This window comes from Microtus oregoni, unplaced genomic scaffold (genome assembly GCF_018167655.1).
Source record: "Microtus oregoni isolate MIOR12 unplaced genomic scaffold, Mior012 000014F_ref0000157, whole genome shotgun sequence".
NCBI lineage: Eukaryota > Metazoa > Chordata > Mammalia > Rodentia > Cricetidae > Microtus > Microtus oregoni.
In genome coordinates, this window is record NW_024543073.1 from 45,706,832 (window position 1) to 45,725,822 (window position 18,991).

The window sequence follows — 18,991 nt, forward strand, 5'->3', positions numbered from 1 at the left end:
GACGTTTGTCCCTGACATCCAGAGAGGAGATATAGGCTGCATGCTGCTCTGGTGACATGGCTTTGGCAGGGGTGCGTTCAGTTACACTTTGTCCCTTCAATCCTGTAAAGAAATGACGGTTTCCCTTGGCCCACACCTCGACCGATTCCCGCTAGAGGCCTGAGCGAGTTTACCTTAAATGTCCAGTGTAAATGGATAGGACGGCATCACAAAGGGGGATGGGAGGCCATGTGTAGGAGCAGGACAGTGGAGGGACTGGGTGGCCCCAGGCTTCTGGGAGCTCACCTGGTTAGGAGCAGGACGGTGGAGGGACTGGGTGGCCCCAGGCTTCCGGGAGCTCACCTGGGTAGGAGCAGGACGGTGGAGGGACTGGGTGGCCCCAGGCTTCCGGGAGCTCACCTGTGTGAAGGCAACTGCAGGGAAGAGAGAGATCTTAGCTAAGTCTCTGCTGAGGAACACCTGCTGACCCAAAGGTGCAAAACGACTGCGCAGCAGGACAGAAAGGGACCTTTCTCGTGGCTTCACGTGTCCCTCCCCATGCTTCTCCAGTCCTTTTCTAGGGTCTGAAGGAAGAAAACTGTGAGAAAGAATGGGAAAGGCGGTTCCCCTCTCCTTCCCCACAGTGGACCACTGAAGACTTTTCTGGGCAGAGACACGACTCGCCTTCTGAGGAAGGTCCCTCTGTGGCCCAGTGCATGGCATTAAGGCTTCCGGTTTCTGAATCCGGAGAGCTTTGCTGTTTAATAGGTTGTAGTTCTTGTATTAGCTGAGAATGATCAGGTTATAGGCCACCCAGAAAATGGGACGGAGCAGATTCCGAGAGTGAGAGACAGAAGTAAGAGCTGCTTTTGTCTTGCTCTACAAATGCACTTAATTCAGGGCACCAGGTCACCCACTTCACCTTGGCATCCCTGAAGCCACACGATACCCCCACACCCCAGGAAGAGTCCATCACCACCTTTGGCCTGGGTTCCTGGTCCTTACAAACTCTATTTTAATTTCACTTTTGTATTGAAGGGACATTAGTCTTCCTGTGAATCATCCAGATTTGCACTGCCTGAGGGCAAGTACAAGACCAAGATTGAATCGATTGTAGAGTGGCAGATTCACTGACCAATGAGAGAACCAGAGTGGGATGGCTGGTGGGACAGGGCTTCCCCTGTACCCCTTCTGTCACCAAGCTGGGTTTGAGGGGGATTTGTCCAGCTCCCCTCCCACACGCTGCTAGGGGGTCAGAGGACATGTCACTGCGCCGTTCCAGGCACAAGTTGACACCTGCATCTGTTTATGGGCATTGTCTCCTTAAAAAATAGGTGTGTGCCACATTATCACATTTATCAAAGAGAAATTACAGCTAGGAAGGAGCATTTCTGTGTATGGTCACACAGAACCTGCTTCTCCTGCATCATAATTGGTTAAGGCTGTCGTGTGTGTGTGTGTGTGTGTGTGTGTGTGTGTGTGTGTGTGTGTAGGAATGTGTGTGTGCACGCGCGTGTGTGTGTATGTGTAGGGCACATGTGTGAAGGCTAAACATCAACTTTAGGTGTTGTTCCTCAGAATCTGTCTGCCTTGATTTTGAGCCAGTGCCTCTCTTTGGTTTGAGGTTCACCCAAAAGGCAAGCCCCAGGAAGCCACCTGTCTCTCCCTCCCCAGTATTGTGCTTACTCTGAGAACTCACTGACTGCTACTCCTGGCTCTTGTACATGGGTGTTAGGGGTCAAATTCAAGGCATGCTCTTTCCTGACAAGTGTGGCCCCGCCCCTTTTAATCTTATAGATTCTTTGGGACAGAAATTAGTGCTTGTCCTCTTAAGTAAGAGATCCTCAAACCTTTTCTGTTGTGTGCGAAGGTCCTAGAAGTGAGCACTTAGCCCGGTTGCGAGTGGATGGTAAGAACCAGTGGGGTTGATTGATTCAACTGTTGTCCTGTGAGAATGTTGCCAGGCAAACAGGAGCTGAGCTGCAGACAATGGTATTTGGAGCAGACACCTGTGTTCCCAGGTCAGACCGACCTCTGGTCCTAGGCCAGACTTGTTCAGGCAACCTGGCTGGGCTTGTGATTAGCATGGGGTGAGTCTCCACTGGAACGTAAGAGGAACGTTTCCTTTCTTGCTCTGGATGAAGGTTTTTATTTGTTTTTGCATTTATTTATTTATTTATTTTGATTTTTTTTTTTTGAGACATAGTTTTCTCTGGGTAGCCCTGGGTATAGATCAGAGTGGCCTTGAACTCAGAGGTCTGCCCGCCCCTGCCTCTGAGTTCTGGGACTAAAGGCATGCTTCATCATGCCTGGCTGAAGTTTTCAATTTGTTGTTGTTTTGGGTGAAAAATCAGATGTGGTAGAAATTTCAGAAGAATGGCTTTCTACCAGAGGGATTGTTTGTCCCTCCCTAAGAAAAGTGGACAATATCTTGTATGTGTGTGTGTGTGTCTGTCTGTCTGTCTGACTGTGTGTCTGACAGTCACTGTGTGTGTGTGTGTGTGTGTGTGTGTGTGTAGGCCAGAAATTGATCTTCAGTCTGACACTTCCTTTTACTATCTATCTATCTATCTATTTTGTTTTCTCATAATCTTATTTTTCTTTCTTTGTCCAACTGCAGTCTCCCCTCCCCCACTGCCCCTCTTCCCCCATCCACTCCTTCCATTCCCCTTCAGAAAAGAGCAGATCTCCCCGGTGTATCAGCTGAGCAGAGCATGATGGCATAACTAGTTACACAAAGACTGGACACAGGACCACATTTCAGGGCTGGATGAGACGCCAGCAGGAGGAAAGGGTTCTCCCACTACCACTGTGAGGAGTCTCACGAGAACACCACGCCATGCGTCTGTAACTTACATGCAGAGGACCTAGCTGAGACACACACAGATTCCCTGGTTATCACTGCAGTCTCTGTGAGTCCCTACGGGCCCTGCTTAGTTGAGTCTGTGGGCCTTGTGCTTGTGTCCTTGACCCCTCTGACTCCTGTAGCCCTTCCTCCCACTCTTCTGCAGGCTTCCCTGGACTCTGCCAATGTTTGGCTGTGGGTCTTGGCATCTGCTCTCTCAGTTGCTGGATGAACCTCTCTAATGATGACTGGGCCGGGCATCAATCTGTCAATCAATGAGTATAGCATTTATTCATTGACTTTTTTTTCAGTCATGTTAGGTTCTATCCTAAGTCTCTGGGCCATCCAGCCTCTGGGTCCTGACACTCCAGGCAGTGTCAGGGGTGGGCTTCCTTTTCATATCTTGATATTTTTTGAGACAGGGCCTCGCTATGTCACTCTGGCTTTCCTGGATCTCACTGTGTAGACCAGGCTGGCCTTGAGCTCACAGAGATCTGCCTGTCTCTGCCTCCCAAGGACTGGGATTAAAGGTGTGTACCTTCACGCCTGGTTCCGCCTTGGTGTTTGAGACAGGGCCTACCACTGCTAATTTAGAATGAGACGTTAATTCAGCTGCCTCTACTCCCTCCCTCTGCTGGTTACAGACATATGACATCATGCCTGACTCTTACGTGGGTGCTGGGGATCTGAACTCCTGTCCTCACACCTGGACAGCAGACGTTTTGCCAACTGAGCTGTCTTCTCAGCCCAGGCGTCATTTTTGGTGTTGAAGGTCGAGTGCGGAGCTGCTGGTACTTAAGCATCCTCACAGATCACAGCACGGTGGGGCCAGCAGAGCTCACACTGCTACCCATGCTGAGGAGGAGTGGGGTAGGCGGAGTGTGCCTTAGCAGGTAGGAGCACTCACTGCTCTTGAAGGGGACCCAGCACCACATGGCAGCCATAACCCTGCAATACCAGTTCCAGGGACCGTGACACGCTCTCTGGCCTCATCAGTGCCAGGCACACAGGGTGGACACACTTACATGTAGGAGACCAAAAAGGCAAGGAAATGCATGGGAAACAAAAGACCGTGCGGTACTGACTGGTGATGCTGGGCTTGCCCACTCACTCTCAGTTTGTACTGCTCCCCGCACATCTGGGGTCCATCAAGGAGATTAAGGATGCTAAAGGTTTTGATCAGAGGTCAGTGTGTTGAGCACCCTGAAAAGGTTGTTGTGAGGTCAGAAAGCACTTTCCTGCAGATCATACTGGAAGCTACCCCAGTTGGCCTGAAAAACTAATTGTTCTGTTCAATTCAGGGTGCAGACAGTCACGTGGCTTTTGATCCAGGGTCAAAGATGGGGACCTGAGGGTGGAGGAGGAGATAGATACACTGTGGAACCTCTTCCCAACTTCACTCTTTCTGGTGTTGAGACTTTTCTTTTTAAGTCAGTGAGTCTCATTGTATTGGTCCTGGCCTTCCTCTGTGAGTGTCCTCAGGCTCCAGAGAGACTTTACAGTGTGAAGGTCAGAGCCACCGTTGGTACCTGTGACCCTGACCCCACTGTTTAGTCTCCACATACTGAATACTCTGTGGGGACAGGAAGAAGGAAATGTGTGCTGTGATTGCTCATGTGGGCAGATGATCCAGCTGGAGGTTAGGGTGTCTGTGGGGTCATCACATCCCTAGGGCAGGGAGCCAGCACCCCAGAAAATTGCTGATCTGTAACTGAAAAGGTTTTCTGCCCTCCTCATCCACTCCCTTCCTCCTCCTCCTCCTCCTCCTCCTCCTCCTCCTCCTCCTCCTAGTTGCTTTCTCTTTCCTCCTACTCCTTCCATTCCCCTCTCTCTCTCCTCCTTTTCTTTTCCCACTTTCTCTTTTTCATGCCTGACTGAATCAGCAAACTCAGTGTTTATGAACTACTTAGATCCACAGAGGGGAAAACAGTTTGTCAGTAAGAGGGGAAGGGGGGACAATCTAGATGAAATATCTTAGTGCCCCAAAGGTCAACTGTTGGCCAAAGAATTAGCAGGTTTTTCACAAGAATCGTGTGTAGTACATTAGGAAGAGAAACAAAAACTTAGCACTCTTATGATAAGCTCTCACTGGTAACCACAGATTAATTCTAATGGTTTAATTTGAAGTGCTCTTCTGTTTGCTTGTTTGTTTCTAACTGCCCCACACGGCACTTCTTTGACTTGCCTGCCGCTCCGCTCAGCAGTTTGCGGCACTGACGGCTCTCTCCCCATTGCTGGACTGACCCCAGGAGTCAGTGCCTGCAAATACTGTTCCGTCAGTTGTCAGACTGTTCTGTCCTATGCGTTCTCCGCCTCTGCTATGCAGCTGTGTGGCATATGGAGAAACTCGGTAGCTGCTTCCTGCGGCTGTTGTGGTGGTGGTGGTTGCTGTCATAGCCGGGTTCAGGGGTTTCATGCCCACCACGCTGTAGTGGGGGGACTTTGCCTTGCCTTGCCGTCTTACTTTGTGCAGCCCTTTGGCCGGTTGCACGGCAACTCCAGAGTCTTTCTTGACTCTGTCCTTCCTGTCTCTAAGAAGGACCCTTGTCACTGGCTCTAAGTTATCCTGGGTTATCCTTGGGTCCTTAGTCACGTCTGTGAAATGCTTTCCCCCAAACAGGACCGTGTTCACAGGGTCTCATGGTCGGATGCTGGGTTACTGCTCAACCCACTGCCTGTCTTTCCTTTAGCTAAGTGTCCCAGTCATCTCTGATTTTTGTCTTCCAGGGTGCTGTGTACTCGGTAGTTACTAATACATGTTTACTGGTTTGGAAATGTGTCCAAATTCGTGCATGGATGAAGCGACCCACCTTGGTCCAGGCATGTCCTGTGCTTCACTCAAGGAGTGCGTGACCATAGACACCCAGACTCGCAAAGCAAATGCATGCTTCCCACTAATGTTGGGCCGTCTAGAAACTCTGAGGAAGAACGGTTGTGATCTGCCCTCATTCTGGGCTCTGAGACTGCTTCTAGGTGTACATCTGGGCTTCAGTTAACTTGAGAAGTGGTCTCAAGCTTTAGTAGCCCCCAGAAAGGTAGAAATGCCTCCAAAGAATCCACCTCATTTGACCTTTGTCCTTTAGATGCCTTCTTAGAGAGAAAACCCTTGATGCTGGCTTTAGAGACAGGGAAGAAGTTGTCATCTTAGTAAGCTCGCTCTTATCTGATTTGCTGAAACTGGCTGAGCTATAAAGTCAGAACAGTCTCTGGCTGCTTTTTCTGTTTACAGTCAGCACTGGACTTAGGGTTGGTCAGGGAATCCCTCACCAAGAAGCCTGAAGTTCTAGGCAGCCAGGCTGTTAACTCTGTGACCTCGGGTGCACCACTCTGTTTCTCAGGCTATCCTGTTTCCAGCCTTTTCTGGAAGCCAGGTGGGTGGAGCTAATGGTTTCACACTGTCTTAGTGTCCCGTGGCACCCACTCTTCTAGCCTCTTTTCTAACACAAACCTCATGGTTTTCTTTGTAATTAGCGACTGAGTTGGCTGGGGATACACCTCAGGGTGGAGCATGTGCACCCCTTGCATGCACTGGGCCCTGGGTTCAAGTCCCAGCACAACAGACAGAAAGACGGCAGAAACTGGGTTTGCTTCCGAATGAAGGACGGCTCTGGTTTCTCTCACCCACCTGCTTGCAGCGGAGAGCTACAAGGAGACACAGACAGTGAAAGTTAAAGAGGAACCCATGGAGGTGGACATCCAGGACTCCCCAGTCCCCATATCTCCCAGCCGGACCCTTGGCTACAGCACTTTAATGGGGCGAGAGAAAACTGAACCCTTACAGAAGCTTCCAGAAGGTAGAGTTCCCCAGGAGAGGAATCTCTTCAGCCAGGACATCTCTGTGAAGATGGCTTCTGAGCTTCTTTTCCAGCTCTCGGGTAGGTGAATGGGGGGACATGACAATGGCTGGAAAGCCCTTCTTGGGAAGGGGAGGTAACCCACACCATAGGGGGTTTGGAAGGATCTGTTTTGTGTATACTGCAATATTAATGAGGTGTTGCCAAATTGGATTCCTAACTCATTTGTAGAAAATGTTAGGATTTTATCTATGTGGCGGTCAGATGACAGCATTTGGGAGCTGCTTCCCTTCTCCCAGCACATGGAGCCCAGAGCTAGAGCTCAGACCCTCACATTTGGCAGCAATCCCTCTGCCTGCCGAGCCCTCTCACCTGCCCAACTGGCTTTAACATGGTTGGAAATTAGGGCTCTGTGCAGTTCTCTGGTGATCCCTTTGGCCAGGCTCAAACATGTACCTCTGGGAGGTGTAGTGCTGATCTTATTCACGGCCATTTCTTTCTAATGGCGAAAGAGAAACTTCCACGTCCTCCAAGAGAACCTGTATTGCTGGGGAAAATCATGCTGTCTGAGTTAGTGAAATTTTTATTATATCTTGCTGAAAAAATTTAAAAGAGAGAGAGAGGATAGTAAAAAGTGGAAGGACGAAGGCCGTCTCCAGCTGTGGTCTGAGAGGTGTTTTTGTAGATCAACCCTTTTTCCTTCAAATGCTTGTAATCCAGAGGTGTAGGATTTAGCCCTGTGAAGGGTCTGGTACCTGAACTGTGCTTTCTCTCTGCTTTTCCAAGCTTCTCCTGTTTGTCCCCAGAGAATCTGCCGTGCTGCTCCTCCTAGACCACGAAGACTGGTTTTGTGTGTTTACAAGACTGGTATTCTGGCACACACACACACACCCTCATCTGGGTCTTCATGAAGTTTTTTTGTCAGTCATTTCTCACTGAAGTTTGATAGAGCAGACAGCCTTCACATCCCTGTTGTACCCTTTAGAAACAGTCAGGGAACAAGCTGAAGTCAGTGCCATCCTGACAGGTCAGCTTCTCCATGGCCTGGTGACACTGCCACAACTGAGCGGCTCTCAGTGACGCTGAGATTCTCTAAAGTGGTGGAGATACTAACTCAGTAAGCTTTAAAGGACCTTGCTCATGCTGTCCCTTTTCTAAAAGCCTCGGCTTCATAGATAGTGATGTAAGAGTATGGATCAGCTGAAGGCAGGACTGTGTGGCTCTGAGAGGACCCACCCTGGCACAGACACAGCCTAGGTGACCCCAGACCAGCCATCCTGCCCAGACTGCATGCTAGCTAGCTAGCAACCGTGGATGCTGGCAGGCCATCTAGATCCTCCCTTGGTGTCACTGTTGGAAGGAGGGGAAGGAGGTGTGCGTGTAAACACGCACGAGTTAGCTTCCTTAGTGTCCTCTCAGTCAAAGGCAGCTGGGAAAGGTGTATAAGCCTTGTTTACATTTTGCAAAAAGTCCCCAAGATGAGATTTTATTTTTTTAAACCTACCTGGTCATAAGATCTGAGAGCTTTGTAGGTTGGCCAGGTTTTCTGCAAATGCTTCAGAGAAGCCATCGAGAGCTGTGATGGTCAGGGGAGAGTCCTCACGTTTGTGCGGGGTCAGCGAGGCTATGGTTCAACTTGGTGTTCTTGAAAGCTAATTAAATAATTTCTGACAGCTGCTGCATACAGACCCCAGGATACACGAGGAGCAGGCTTACCTCTTGTCTAATGACATCGTTCTGTTCCTGGTGACATTTATTAGAATAAGCAGTCCATGACAGCACCAAGAGCTCTCTGGCCATCCTCGGAAGGAGTAGAACAACGCAGACAGTCGTCAGAGCTAGGGACAGAACAGTTGCCACAACCGCAGTTGGAGGGCTTAACTAAGGAAAACAGGAATTACCAGCTAGGGAAGGATGGGAAGAAACAACTTACTGTGTACCTAACCTGCGTGCATGTTTGGGTGTGTGGTATGCACTCGTGCTTACTGAGGCCGAATTACAACCAGGCAGCACCCGCACCTAACTCTCTAGTTCTGCTTGCTCAGTGTTTAGTAGTTTTGTAGCTGTATCTAGATGCGTTTGATTTTTTCAATAAGATAAGAGAGAAACTGGGTGTTTCTGTCTAAAGGATGGAAGTAAACTGAGCATAACCCAAGGCATGTGTTTCTTTCTGTCTCCTTACAGAAAAAGTGAGCAAAGAACACAATCACACGAAGGAAAACACCATTCGGACGACCACCAGGTAGGCGGCTGCTGTGCTGGGCCACCCCTGTGCCCCGTGTGCTGGGTCACCCCTGTGCCCGTGTGCTGGGTCACCCCTGTGCCCATGTGCTGGGTCACCCCTGTGCCCATGTGCTGGATCACCTCTATGCCCGGTGTTACCCCTGTGCCCGTGTGCTGGGTCACCCCTGTGCCCATGTGCTGGATCACCTCTATGCCTGGTGTTACCCCTGTGCCCCGTGTGCTGGGTCACCCCTGTGCCCGTGTGCTGGGTCACCCCTGTGCCCATGTGCTGGGTCACCCCTGTGCCCATGTGCTGGATCACCTCTATGCCCGGTGTTACCCCTGTGCCCGTGTGCTGGGTCACCCCTGTGCCCCGTGTCACCCCTGTGCCCCGTGTCACCCCTGTGCCCCGTGTCACCCCTGAGCCCCGTGTCACCCCTGATCCCTGTGCTCCTTGTCACCCCTGTGCCCGTGTTCTGTGTCACCCCTGTGCCCGTGTGCTGGGTCACCTCTGTGCCCCGTGTCACCACTGTGCCCCATGTGCCCAGGCCTGTTTCACTCATGCATGGGATGCTCTTCTTCAAACCATGTGGATTCAAAGGAGTTAGAGCTTTCTCAACATTTTCTCCCAGAATTCTCAGCTGTTGCAACAAGACAAGCTTCTAGGATAAAGAGAGAGACCAACCTTAATGTTTATTAGATAAGTACAAGAGACAGGTCTGCTGGCTGGGGGATTTTCCGTCATTGTTTTTATTCCTTACGATAAGTTTATGAAGTAGATGCTCTTATCACCTTTGCAGCAGCTTACTTATTTTCTTACTTTTTGGTACTTGGTTCTGAACCCAAGGCCTCTTCCATGGTGAGGGCTGAAATGGGAGGTGCAGTTTGGAGGCTTAGGCTAGGGCAGGACCAAGGTTCTTCTGGTGGTTCTGTGTCACCCTGGCTCTGCTATCCCATCGTTATTGACTTGAGGCACTTTCTGGGGGAAAGGATTTTAGAGCGGACAGAAGACAGTGCTTCTGTATAGTTGCAGGAGGGTGAGTGAGATGGCTCAGCAGGCAGAGGCACTTGCTGCCAAGCCCGACCACCCGAGTTCTGTCCCTGGAACCCAGAGAGGAGAGAGAGAGAATTCTCCTCTGACTTCCGCACACATGATACGCCGACCTCATAAACAAGAGCTGGACACCATGTTGTATCTTGTAGTCCCTACTGCTGGGAGCTAAGGCAGGAGAATTGCTTGAGCCTCAGAGTTAAGGCATCTTAAGTGACAGCAAGTCTTTAAAAAGAAAAGCGGGAAAGTGGGTCTGAGCTACACTGTAGGCAAGAACAGTTCCCACTGGCAGAGGTTCTGCTCAGCAATGTGGATGGCCCGCCTTCGGCCATCAGTCAGTCTGGGTGCTCTCACAGGGCCCCGGAGACCCACCCTCAATAAAGAGTGAGGTGGGGGCTGGAGAGATGGCTGCTCTTCCAGAGGTCCTGAGTTCAATTCCCAGCAACCACATGGTGGCTCACAACCACCTATCATGAGATCTGGCGCCCTCTTCTGGTCCGTAGGCACACATGCAGACAGAACACTGTATACAGAATAAATAAATCTTTTAAAAAAGAAAAGTGAGGTATATCAGGGGCAGCAAGCACATCTGCAGTGAGCAGCTCTTCCCTGTGCAGGGCCATTCCCCACCTTTAGCTTGCTTCTGACTCAGCCCAAGACAGGAGCTGCATGGGGAGTCAGGGCCAGATGAGTTTATAGGACAGTCAGCCAGGAAACTGGTTCAATCAGGAGTTTGTTTACCTGGGCAAGCAGAGTTGCATTTTTTCTGACTGATCAGTTGATTGGTTTTATATTTTTAATTCTTTCTGTGTGTGTGTGTGTGTGTGTGTGTTTACATGTGTGCATGTATGTGAGGCCACAGAACAACCTTGGAGTACTTCTTCAGGTTCTTCCTCACTTTGCCTTTTGAGACAAGGTCTCTCAATGGCATAGATCTCAGCAAGTAGGCTAGGCTGGCTGTCAAGTGTGCACCAGGACCCACCTGCATTTTTTTTTTAAGTTGGGTTCTGGAGGATTGAATTCAGGTCCTCAATGCAAGTACTTTACAAGCTGAGGCATCTCCCCAGCCCTGTTCTTTCAATCCTTGAAACAAATGATAGATAAATGAACGATTTTCTTTCAGGCTATAAAGACCTCATTGCACCATCAAGTATAGACAGAATTCTCTGGGATTTTATCCCAAGATTTTCTTTTCTACTCAGTTCAGTGGAATTCAGAATATTGGATATCAGAGAGAAATGAACACAAAATCAGTTTGCCTCATCCCAGGCTAACAGTACTAGGGAAAGAACCTTTGTCCTAGAATGGAAGACGTCCGCCCATCTCTGAAGGGACAGGGATGGACAACTGGTCTTCAGATGGTCCGCAGATTGTCTGGGTGGAAAGCCTGTTTTGTCTCTGGCCTTGGATGCCCCCGCAGGAGATCTGAGTTTATGCAAATGCTGGTTTGCTGCTGTGTCCCAGGGTCATAACCTCAGATGGAGTTGCCGTGGTCCATAGTCACCCAACCACAGCAAACTAATGACACGTGCTCATTCCGCTTACCTTCCACGGGACCCTCGAAGGTCATAGCTCGGGCTCCTGAAGTGGAGTGTGAGTCTGGGCTCTCTTGAGGGGCTTTAGTGAGGAACTGCTTTTGGATGGGAGGGGTGGGGGCAGGGAAGAGTCTATGGAGGTTGTGGCTTTGGCTGGGAACCTACTTCAGCTCAGTCCCCTAGGGGGCCCTGGAATAGGAGGTGCTACAGAGACCATGCAGCCTCTATTGTGGGCGCCAGATCCTTGTACCCTAAAAGCTATGTTTCCTGATGGAGGCTCCCACTGGGAGGGGTTTTCACTAATTGTACTGAAGGAAGGAGCTAGGCAGGCCCCCAGCAGCATTCCAGGGAGGCTGCTAGACCCTGAAGAGTAAGTATATGCTAAATACTTACAGAATACATTACAGAGAGGTGTGTGAGACCATGTTGTTTTGTGCTTTTCCCATGCTCTGGGAGGAGGGAAGAGGACTGAAATATGCCTCTGGTATAAACTGTGTTGGCTGGAACCAAAGCTTAATTATAGTTAGAAGAGATTTTTATTTTTAAGCATTCAGCAAAAAGGAATCAATCGTAATTTCTTCTCTTGCTGGGAGATTATTATAAGGAAGAAAAACCTAACTCAGATCCGCCTGAAGCAATGGAAAAGTTGCTTCCTAGGAGCCCCAACCAGACATGTTCAGAAGCCAGGATTAGACCCAGGGTTTATAATTCCACAAAACTCTGGGTGTATTTTTATTTATTCTTATAGACACTTTGGCCAAATCTACAAATTGATTTCTTTTTCACCCCTTACCTCATGGCTTGAAGTGGAGTCAAGCTGGCCCAACTAATTGTCCCTCACGAAGGACAGAGGAGATGACAGCTGTCTGGTTTCTGACTGTTTACCGCTTTCAAAGGCCCTGATTTTGTATGCCCAAGGTCGGGGGGGGGGTTATATTTTAGGGGATGTTTTGCGGTAGCTCTCAAATAGATTTATACAAACGCTCCATTCTCATGTATCTGTGTTTTAGTACTTACTGGGATATTTGCTTAGTTACTTTTTTGAGTCAGTCTCACCGTGTAGCTTGGTTTGACCTGGAACTTTCAGCCCTCCTGCCTCAGCCTCCCGGTACTGGGATTGTAGGGATGCAGCACCCCACTTGGCTCGGTTATCCCTCCTCTAGTGTTTATTTCCTGGAAGAAGCGAACTGTTTGGAACAGTGGCTTACCAATGGACTCTAGAAGTTTCTACCTTCAGGAGTTATATGTAGTTTAATCATGGAGGAGCCCTGGGGGCCAGCCTGCCTGTTCAGTGCAGCCACATGGCCTTTTCCTGCCTCTTTCACGCTGATGAATCCCCAAGCTCCTGCACTTGGGCTGTCTCCTGCTCCTGAAGTTTGGGGAGTTACAGGACATGTAACTGGCTGCCTCCCTGTCCTACATAAGGCCATTGCACCCCTCCTTTTGTCTATCACTATTGATTTCTATGTTCCTTACGCCCACAGGGCCTGTGGGAAAGCACAATAGCCCCCAGTGAAAGGCTCTGCGGCTTGCCGTTCCCACCGGCTCTGCTGGGAGGCCAGGGCCAGGTGCTGTGCTTGACATTGGATGCTCAAGAAGCCCTCGGGCTGCATGTCCTGCGCTCTCACCCCACTGAGTTCCCAGTCCAGCTGCAGCACTGCCCCTCGCCCATACCACTGTTATAAAACATGCGATATGGAGAACAGGAAATGACAAGGGACAGCATGTCTTGGCAGTTTGTAAAAGGAGACTTAGCTGAGGCTAGCCACTAGCAAATTCCTGGGTTCATTTATCTGTTTTTTATCCTGCTGTAACGGAGAATTTCACAGATACAAGGGGATGGAGAGAGGGGCCAGTCACCGTTTAGACTGTTGTCGGTTCCCACCCTGGGTCACTTTATCTGTTTTTTCCCTTGTCACCTCTTCCCATAGATTACTCTGAAACAAGTAATAGGCATGAGAATGCGTGTATGTTGTACGCATGTGTGTGTACATGTGTGTGTAGTGTACATGTGTGTAAGCTTGATCACCTGTGTATGTACGCCATCATGTTTCTTCATCTGTTGCTCTCCACTTTAAGCTTTTGAAACAGTATTTCCGACTGGTCTCTAGCTTCAGCTTCTGTTCCCGGCTCTTTCTTTGTCTTATTTTTATAAAGATGGGGTCTTACTATATAGCTCTGGATGTCCTGGAACTTACTCCGTAGACCAGGCCTTAAACTCCCAGAGATCCCCGTCGCTGCCTCCAGAGTGCTGGGAGCGAAGGCGTGCGCCACTACGCCTTTCCCAACTGCTTGGCTGACTGCTTGCAGGTTTTACATCGGTCCCGGGAATTCAGACTCCAGGTTTTACACAGGTTTGATGTCGGTCCCAGGAATTCAGACTCCTTGTGCAGAAAGCACTCTCTCCACTGAGCCACCTCCCAGCCCCCTTGAGATTTTCATTTCGAGAAATGATTTGATCGCTTTTGTTTCTGCTTTATTTGTGATGGTGCTGCTCTTAGAGCCGGGGACTCGGGCAAGTGCTATTCCGGCACTGTCCAAGTGAGCCACATCCCCAGCAGGGACCGGTTTGAGAATGCCCTTTCTTATTTTTAAATCCTAAGACCTGAGAATCAGCTATGTAAATTAGAACAACTTTCCCAAAAGAAAAGGCAGAAAATAACCCACCAGACTGTACCAGATAGCGGGACACAAAAATCAATTTACTTAGCAGCTGAAATGATTGGATCATGCAATTCTGCCTTGACCCTGCCCCGCTGCCCTTGTCTGCACCCTTATAGGGCACCTGCACCGAATGCAGCCTGTAAATTCTCAAGCCACCATCCTTTCACACGTTTAACCTTTAAGAGTCTAGGAAATTCAGGCGTAAGGAGGCCCGGAGGTCTCCTTTGAGAGTGGGTCCTGGGTGTGCCTAATGCCACCTTCCTGACACACAGCTGAGGGAGAGAGTTCCTGCCAGGATCAGGAGAGTAGAACAGACCATGGATGAGTCTAATAAAACCCTACTTTTTATAAATTTACTTTCCCAGCACATGCCCCATTTCTATAGGGAGTAGATAACCAGCCATTATGGTCATTTGGCAGATGAAAATACATGAGGCATAATTCTATAACCAGATTCCAAAGTTTAGTAATGGAAAGGAGGCCCGAGTCCTCCGCCATGGCTCATCCCCCAGCCAGATGCTGGGTGGGGTGGAAGTAGGGAGATGGATTCCCAGGGTGAGCGAGCAAGTGACCATCAGATAGCTCCCGGCAGGTGAAGGGATGGAGCCAGTGTTGTGTAACACCATGAACTTTGGACAGTAGCTGCCAAGAGCCCTCTCTTATCATTTATTACCTGTTCCCATTAATAATCCAGTGTCCGTGGGGGGAGGGAGTCAGATTGCAGGCCTAGAAGACAGCACGCACACTTTATTCCATAAAGCGCCACGTGTTTGCATGCATCCTTCTCTTATCCATGACCGCACAAGAAGTGAAAAAAATCAGAGACAGACTTGTATTGTACCGTTCAGACCAACATTTAATTTGCCCAATTTTCCGTATCTGAAATGCAGGCTATTTTTCTGTGATCTAGATAATGGCAGAAAACATTGTTTACTAAAAAGACATATTCACTTGATAGTGTCCAATATAGAATTTTCCTGCGTGGTGGCTTGGATGTATGTCCTTAAATATTTATGATTCAGTAATAGAAATTGCACAGATTGGTAAAAGGTGTCACATGCTGCCTCCCTCCGTTCATGCAATTTGCCCTTCTCACATCTCTGGCAAACCTAAGAGAATAATGGTGTTACTACTTTAAAAGTTGAAAAATTACTTTTGGAATACTGAGTGAGACGGAAGCATTTAAGAAAAGAAACAGGAAACAGCAAATGAAATTTGTGATTTTTTTTAATCTTTTTATATTCTATTTACCACTCATGTTTTGTGACTTTATAACTGAATACATAGAGAACATCAGTGCATTTAATATTACATCACTATTAATTTCATGGAGCCCCGTTCAATTAAGGGACTATAATTTATTTTATTTTTAATGAAGCCAGGGTTGTTTCAGGGCCACATGGTTATCTGCATGGAATTTTAAGATACCCTTTCTCCACATGCTACCATCTTCTGGAAGATTGCCTCAAGGAATATATAGATGTTTTGATGTCTCTGATGCCGTCACCCGCTAACCATGATGCTTTTGTGCATGGCGTAGCAGGACGCAGGGCCTGCAGCTAGCCGCCTTGGCATGCACGTTGAACTGAGAGTCTCTTCATGGAAATACATCTTCAGGTTATCTTTAAATTTTCATTTTTCAAAGAAACTGAAACTGATTCTTGCAAACAGTTTATTATAGACACGTGAACCCCTTGAAATACTTGGTGCGTTATTGCCCGTTGTACCTGCCCTCCTCTCTCACTAAGCTGTCCCCTCCCTCGGCTTGTGCATGCAACCTCTGGCCTGGTCTCTCTCATCTGTGGCAGGGATACCAGGGTTGAGATAAGGCTCTCGGGGAGCTGCCCGGGCGGTGTGGCTCTGAAGGGGCAGGGTCTGAAGAGGCCGCTGGTGCCTTCCCTTCAAACCGTGCCCTGGTGTGTTCCTCCTACTGGCTGACATTGGTCTTTTGTCTAACTCTGGAGTGTCTGGGATGAAGGTAAATGCTGAAGTCTCGGTGAGGAAATAGCCGTTGTCCGTGGCAGGCACAGTGGCAGCCAATAGCAACAGAACTGAAGGCAGATGTAGCATGGGTGCTGACCTCAACCCCGCTCTCATCTGGGGTTCTCTCTGGAACTTCCCCAAAGCTGTTCCTAGAAATCCAACAAATAGGCAGAAGCTGACTTGTCACAGTGGACTAGCTCTCGAGTGACGGCAGGCCACAGGGTGTCTGTGTTGTATGCAAGTGGTCCTTGCACCATTGCAGGGAGGGCAGAGCCCCCCTGCTGGCTTCTCACAGAAAGCCCCTTGTCCTAGTTTCTGTGAGAAGTCGCATTCTCCCTGGAGACCTGGTCGTCTAGGAGTTGACATTTCATGCGTCCGGGTGTGCCGGGTTCCCTTCGTTGGTCTGCGGTGGCTTGGGATGCCCTGATCTGGCCTCTTCGTTTCAGTGGCCCTGACAAGGCCTGCATTGTGCACCCTGCCCTGGGAAGTTCCTTGGCCCCCTTTGGATGAATGCTGAAGCCGGGCCACAGGAACCTGGGCTCTGAACCTTGGTGTTAGGTTCTGTGTATTGGCCCACCTTTAGGAAGACCAGAATAGGTGCTGCTGTACCGTTCAAAGAAAACACGAAGCATGGCACTTGTGTGTCTGAGCTATTTTCCCCGAAGCACACAGTTTTTCTCCCACGTGTTTTGTTGTTGCTGTTGCTGTTGCTGTGTTCTGTTTTGGGTTTTGCTTGTTTGTCTCCTGCAGCCTCCCTCCCTTGCATAGTGTCTGCACTTGGGAAACCCGAGCTGAAGGTTACAGTGTTGCCAGGTTGTTTCTGTTTCTGTGGTTTGGCTTTTTACAACTGTCAGCCCACAACCATGCTTTGAAAGGCCTTTTTAAAAAGTAAAAGATTTAAAAGTCATCAAATGGCATAGTTTTTGTGTGAGTTTTTCAAGATAACTTTTGGACTATATAGAATATAAACTTAAGTAATCATCATTGATAGTGCTTCTACTGGGCGAGCCCATTGCTAAATTGCGATGGTTGTATTGGCAATGGATATATTTGTGTAATTTATTTCTATGTACTCAAAAATTACCAAAAACAGGACCTTGCCATATATACAGTTTATAATCTTAGTTTACCTAGGACTATGTTCTGTAGTATGTTTGAGTTAGTCAGTGTAACTCACTATTTTCCTTTTAAGATTTGCTAGTATTATTAAGCATTTCCCTATGTCACACTTTACTTAATCAGCCCCGTTGCTAGAAGACCATGCATCCCCACATGTAACTAATGCTGGAACCGCTGCTGAGATAAATGGACTCAGGCCCTGGCCTGGGAAGGCAGCTGAGCAGGAAATGTGCCTGGCCTGGCATGCCGCATGCCTGTGTGAGGACCTAAGCTTGGATCCCCAGCACCCTCCTAAGAGCATTGCATACCTGCAGCACTAGTGTTGGGGAGACAAGTGGATACCTGGAGCTCACTTCAGCTGAACTGTGAGCGTCATAGCCTGGTGGAGAGCAATGGAGGAAGATCCTGGAAGCCAGCTCCTGGCCTCCATTTGCCTGTGCGTGAAGACACAAAGAAAACATTCGCATTTTCCAGGCTAAGCTGCCTTGCAAGATTCAATCTCATTCTGCCAGGAACTGCGGGACAACAGGAAGGTGGATAGGGGCAGGCGAAAATTATAAGTGTTTGAGATCTGACAAACACTACACTTTTAGTGTAAATTTTAAAGTGGTTTGTGTGTGTGTGTGTGTGTGTGTGTGTGTGTGTAGCTCCCTGCACAGGGCATCGGATCCTCTGGATCTGTAGTTACAGAGCTTGAGTTAGAGTTGGGTTGCCTGAGCTTGGTGCTGGGAACCAAACTCAGACTGCCCAGAAGAGTGGTATACCCTCTTAACCCCGGAGCCATCTCTCCAGCTCCTGAAGATTTTTTTAAACCAATGATTTAGATTTATTATATTCGAGTTAAGACATTTTAATTTGTTGACTCTCATTTCATCTTGGAGGTTCTTCCTGTGATGAGGCATGGGTGTTTCTTTTCTCCCGTCATTTAGGTATTATTCTGTTCTGTGGATAACCTGGGTTGTATTGTTTGGCTGTTACTGTTGTATTTGTGATGATGACGATGAATTTCAAAACAAAGCAAAGAGAAGAAAATCATGTGTCACCAAATTCCCACCTCAGCGGAAGATTCAGTCTCCAGTCCTTGTCCACCATTCTGATACTTGTGTTTGTTTCTGACAGAGGCATCGTGTTCTTAAGGCTAATGTTCTACCACAGAGCCGTGCCACGGAGCCGTGCTACAGAGCCAAGCCAGAGAGTCATGCCACAGAACTTTTTAATTTTTATTACAAGAGAGAGTCTGTGTGTGTGAATGCATTCATGTGTGCATGCCTGTCTGTGTGAATGTTCACACCACAGTGCACACATGTGGAGGTCAAAGGATGATATTCAGAAGTCAGTTCTCACCTTGTACCATGTGGGTTCCATGTACTGAGCTCAGATCCTTGGAATCAAGCGCCTTTCCCCACTGAGCCATCTCACTAGCTCCGCTCCCTGATTCTCTGAGCATATGTCTCTGTAAGGATACTCCCAGCATGCCACGTCACACCTTACAGAGTGAGCAACACCACCAGTTCTTCATTGTTGAGAAGCTTCTGTTGTCAGATGAGGGCCCCCATCAGAGCTCACCCTCCCAGAGCTCACCCACCCAGAACACCCACCCAGAGCTCACACCCAGAGCACCCACCCATAGCACTCACCCAGAGCTCACACCCAGAGCACCCACCCAGAGCACCCTCCCAGAGCACCCTCCCAGAGCACCCACCCAGAGCTCACCCACCCAGAGCTCACCCTCCCAGAGCACCCACCCAGAGCTCACCCTCCCAGAGCTCACACCCAGAGTACCCACCCAGAGCACCCT

The 18,991-nt window shown here is 48.9% G+C and overlaps 1 protein-coding gene across 6 annotated transcripts in view; it reads left to right on the forward strand.

Moving 5' to 3' along the window:
* The window catches only part of Znf827 (zinc finger protein 827), a 170,742-nt gene that overhangs the window by 83,048 nt on the left and 68,703 nt on the right, over window positions 1–18,991 (forward strand). For all 6 annotated transcript variants that reach the window (XM_041663640.1, XM_041663641.1, XM_041663643.1 and 3 more), the window contains exons 6-7: window positions 6,460–6,699; window positions 8,803–8,860. In XM_041663640.1, coding sequence (XP_041519574.1) covers window positions 6,460–6,699; window positions 8,803–8,860 — 298 coding nt within the window. The remainder of the gene's footprint in view (window positions 1–6,459; window positions 6,700–8,802; window positions 8,861–18,991) is intronic.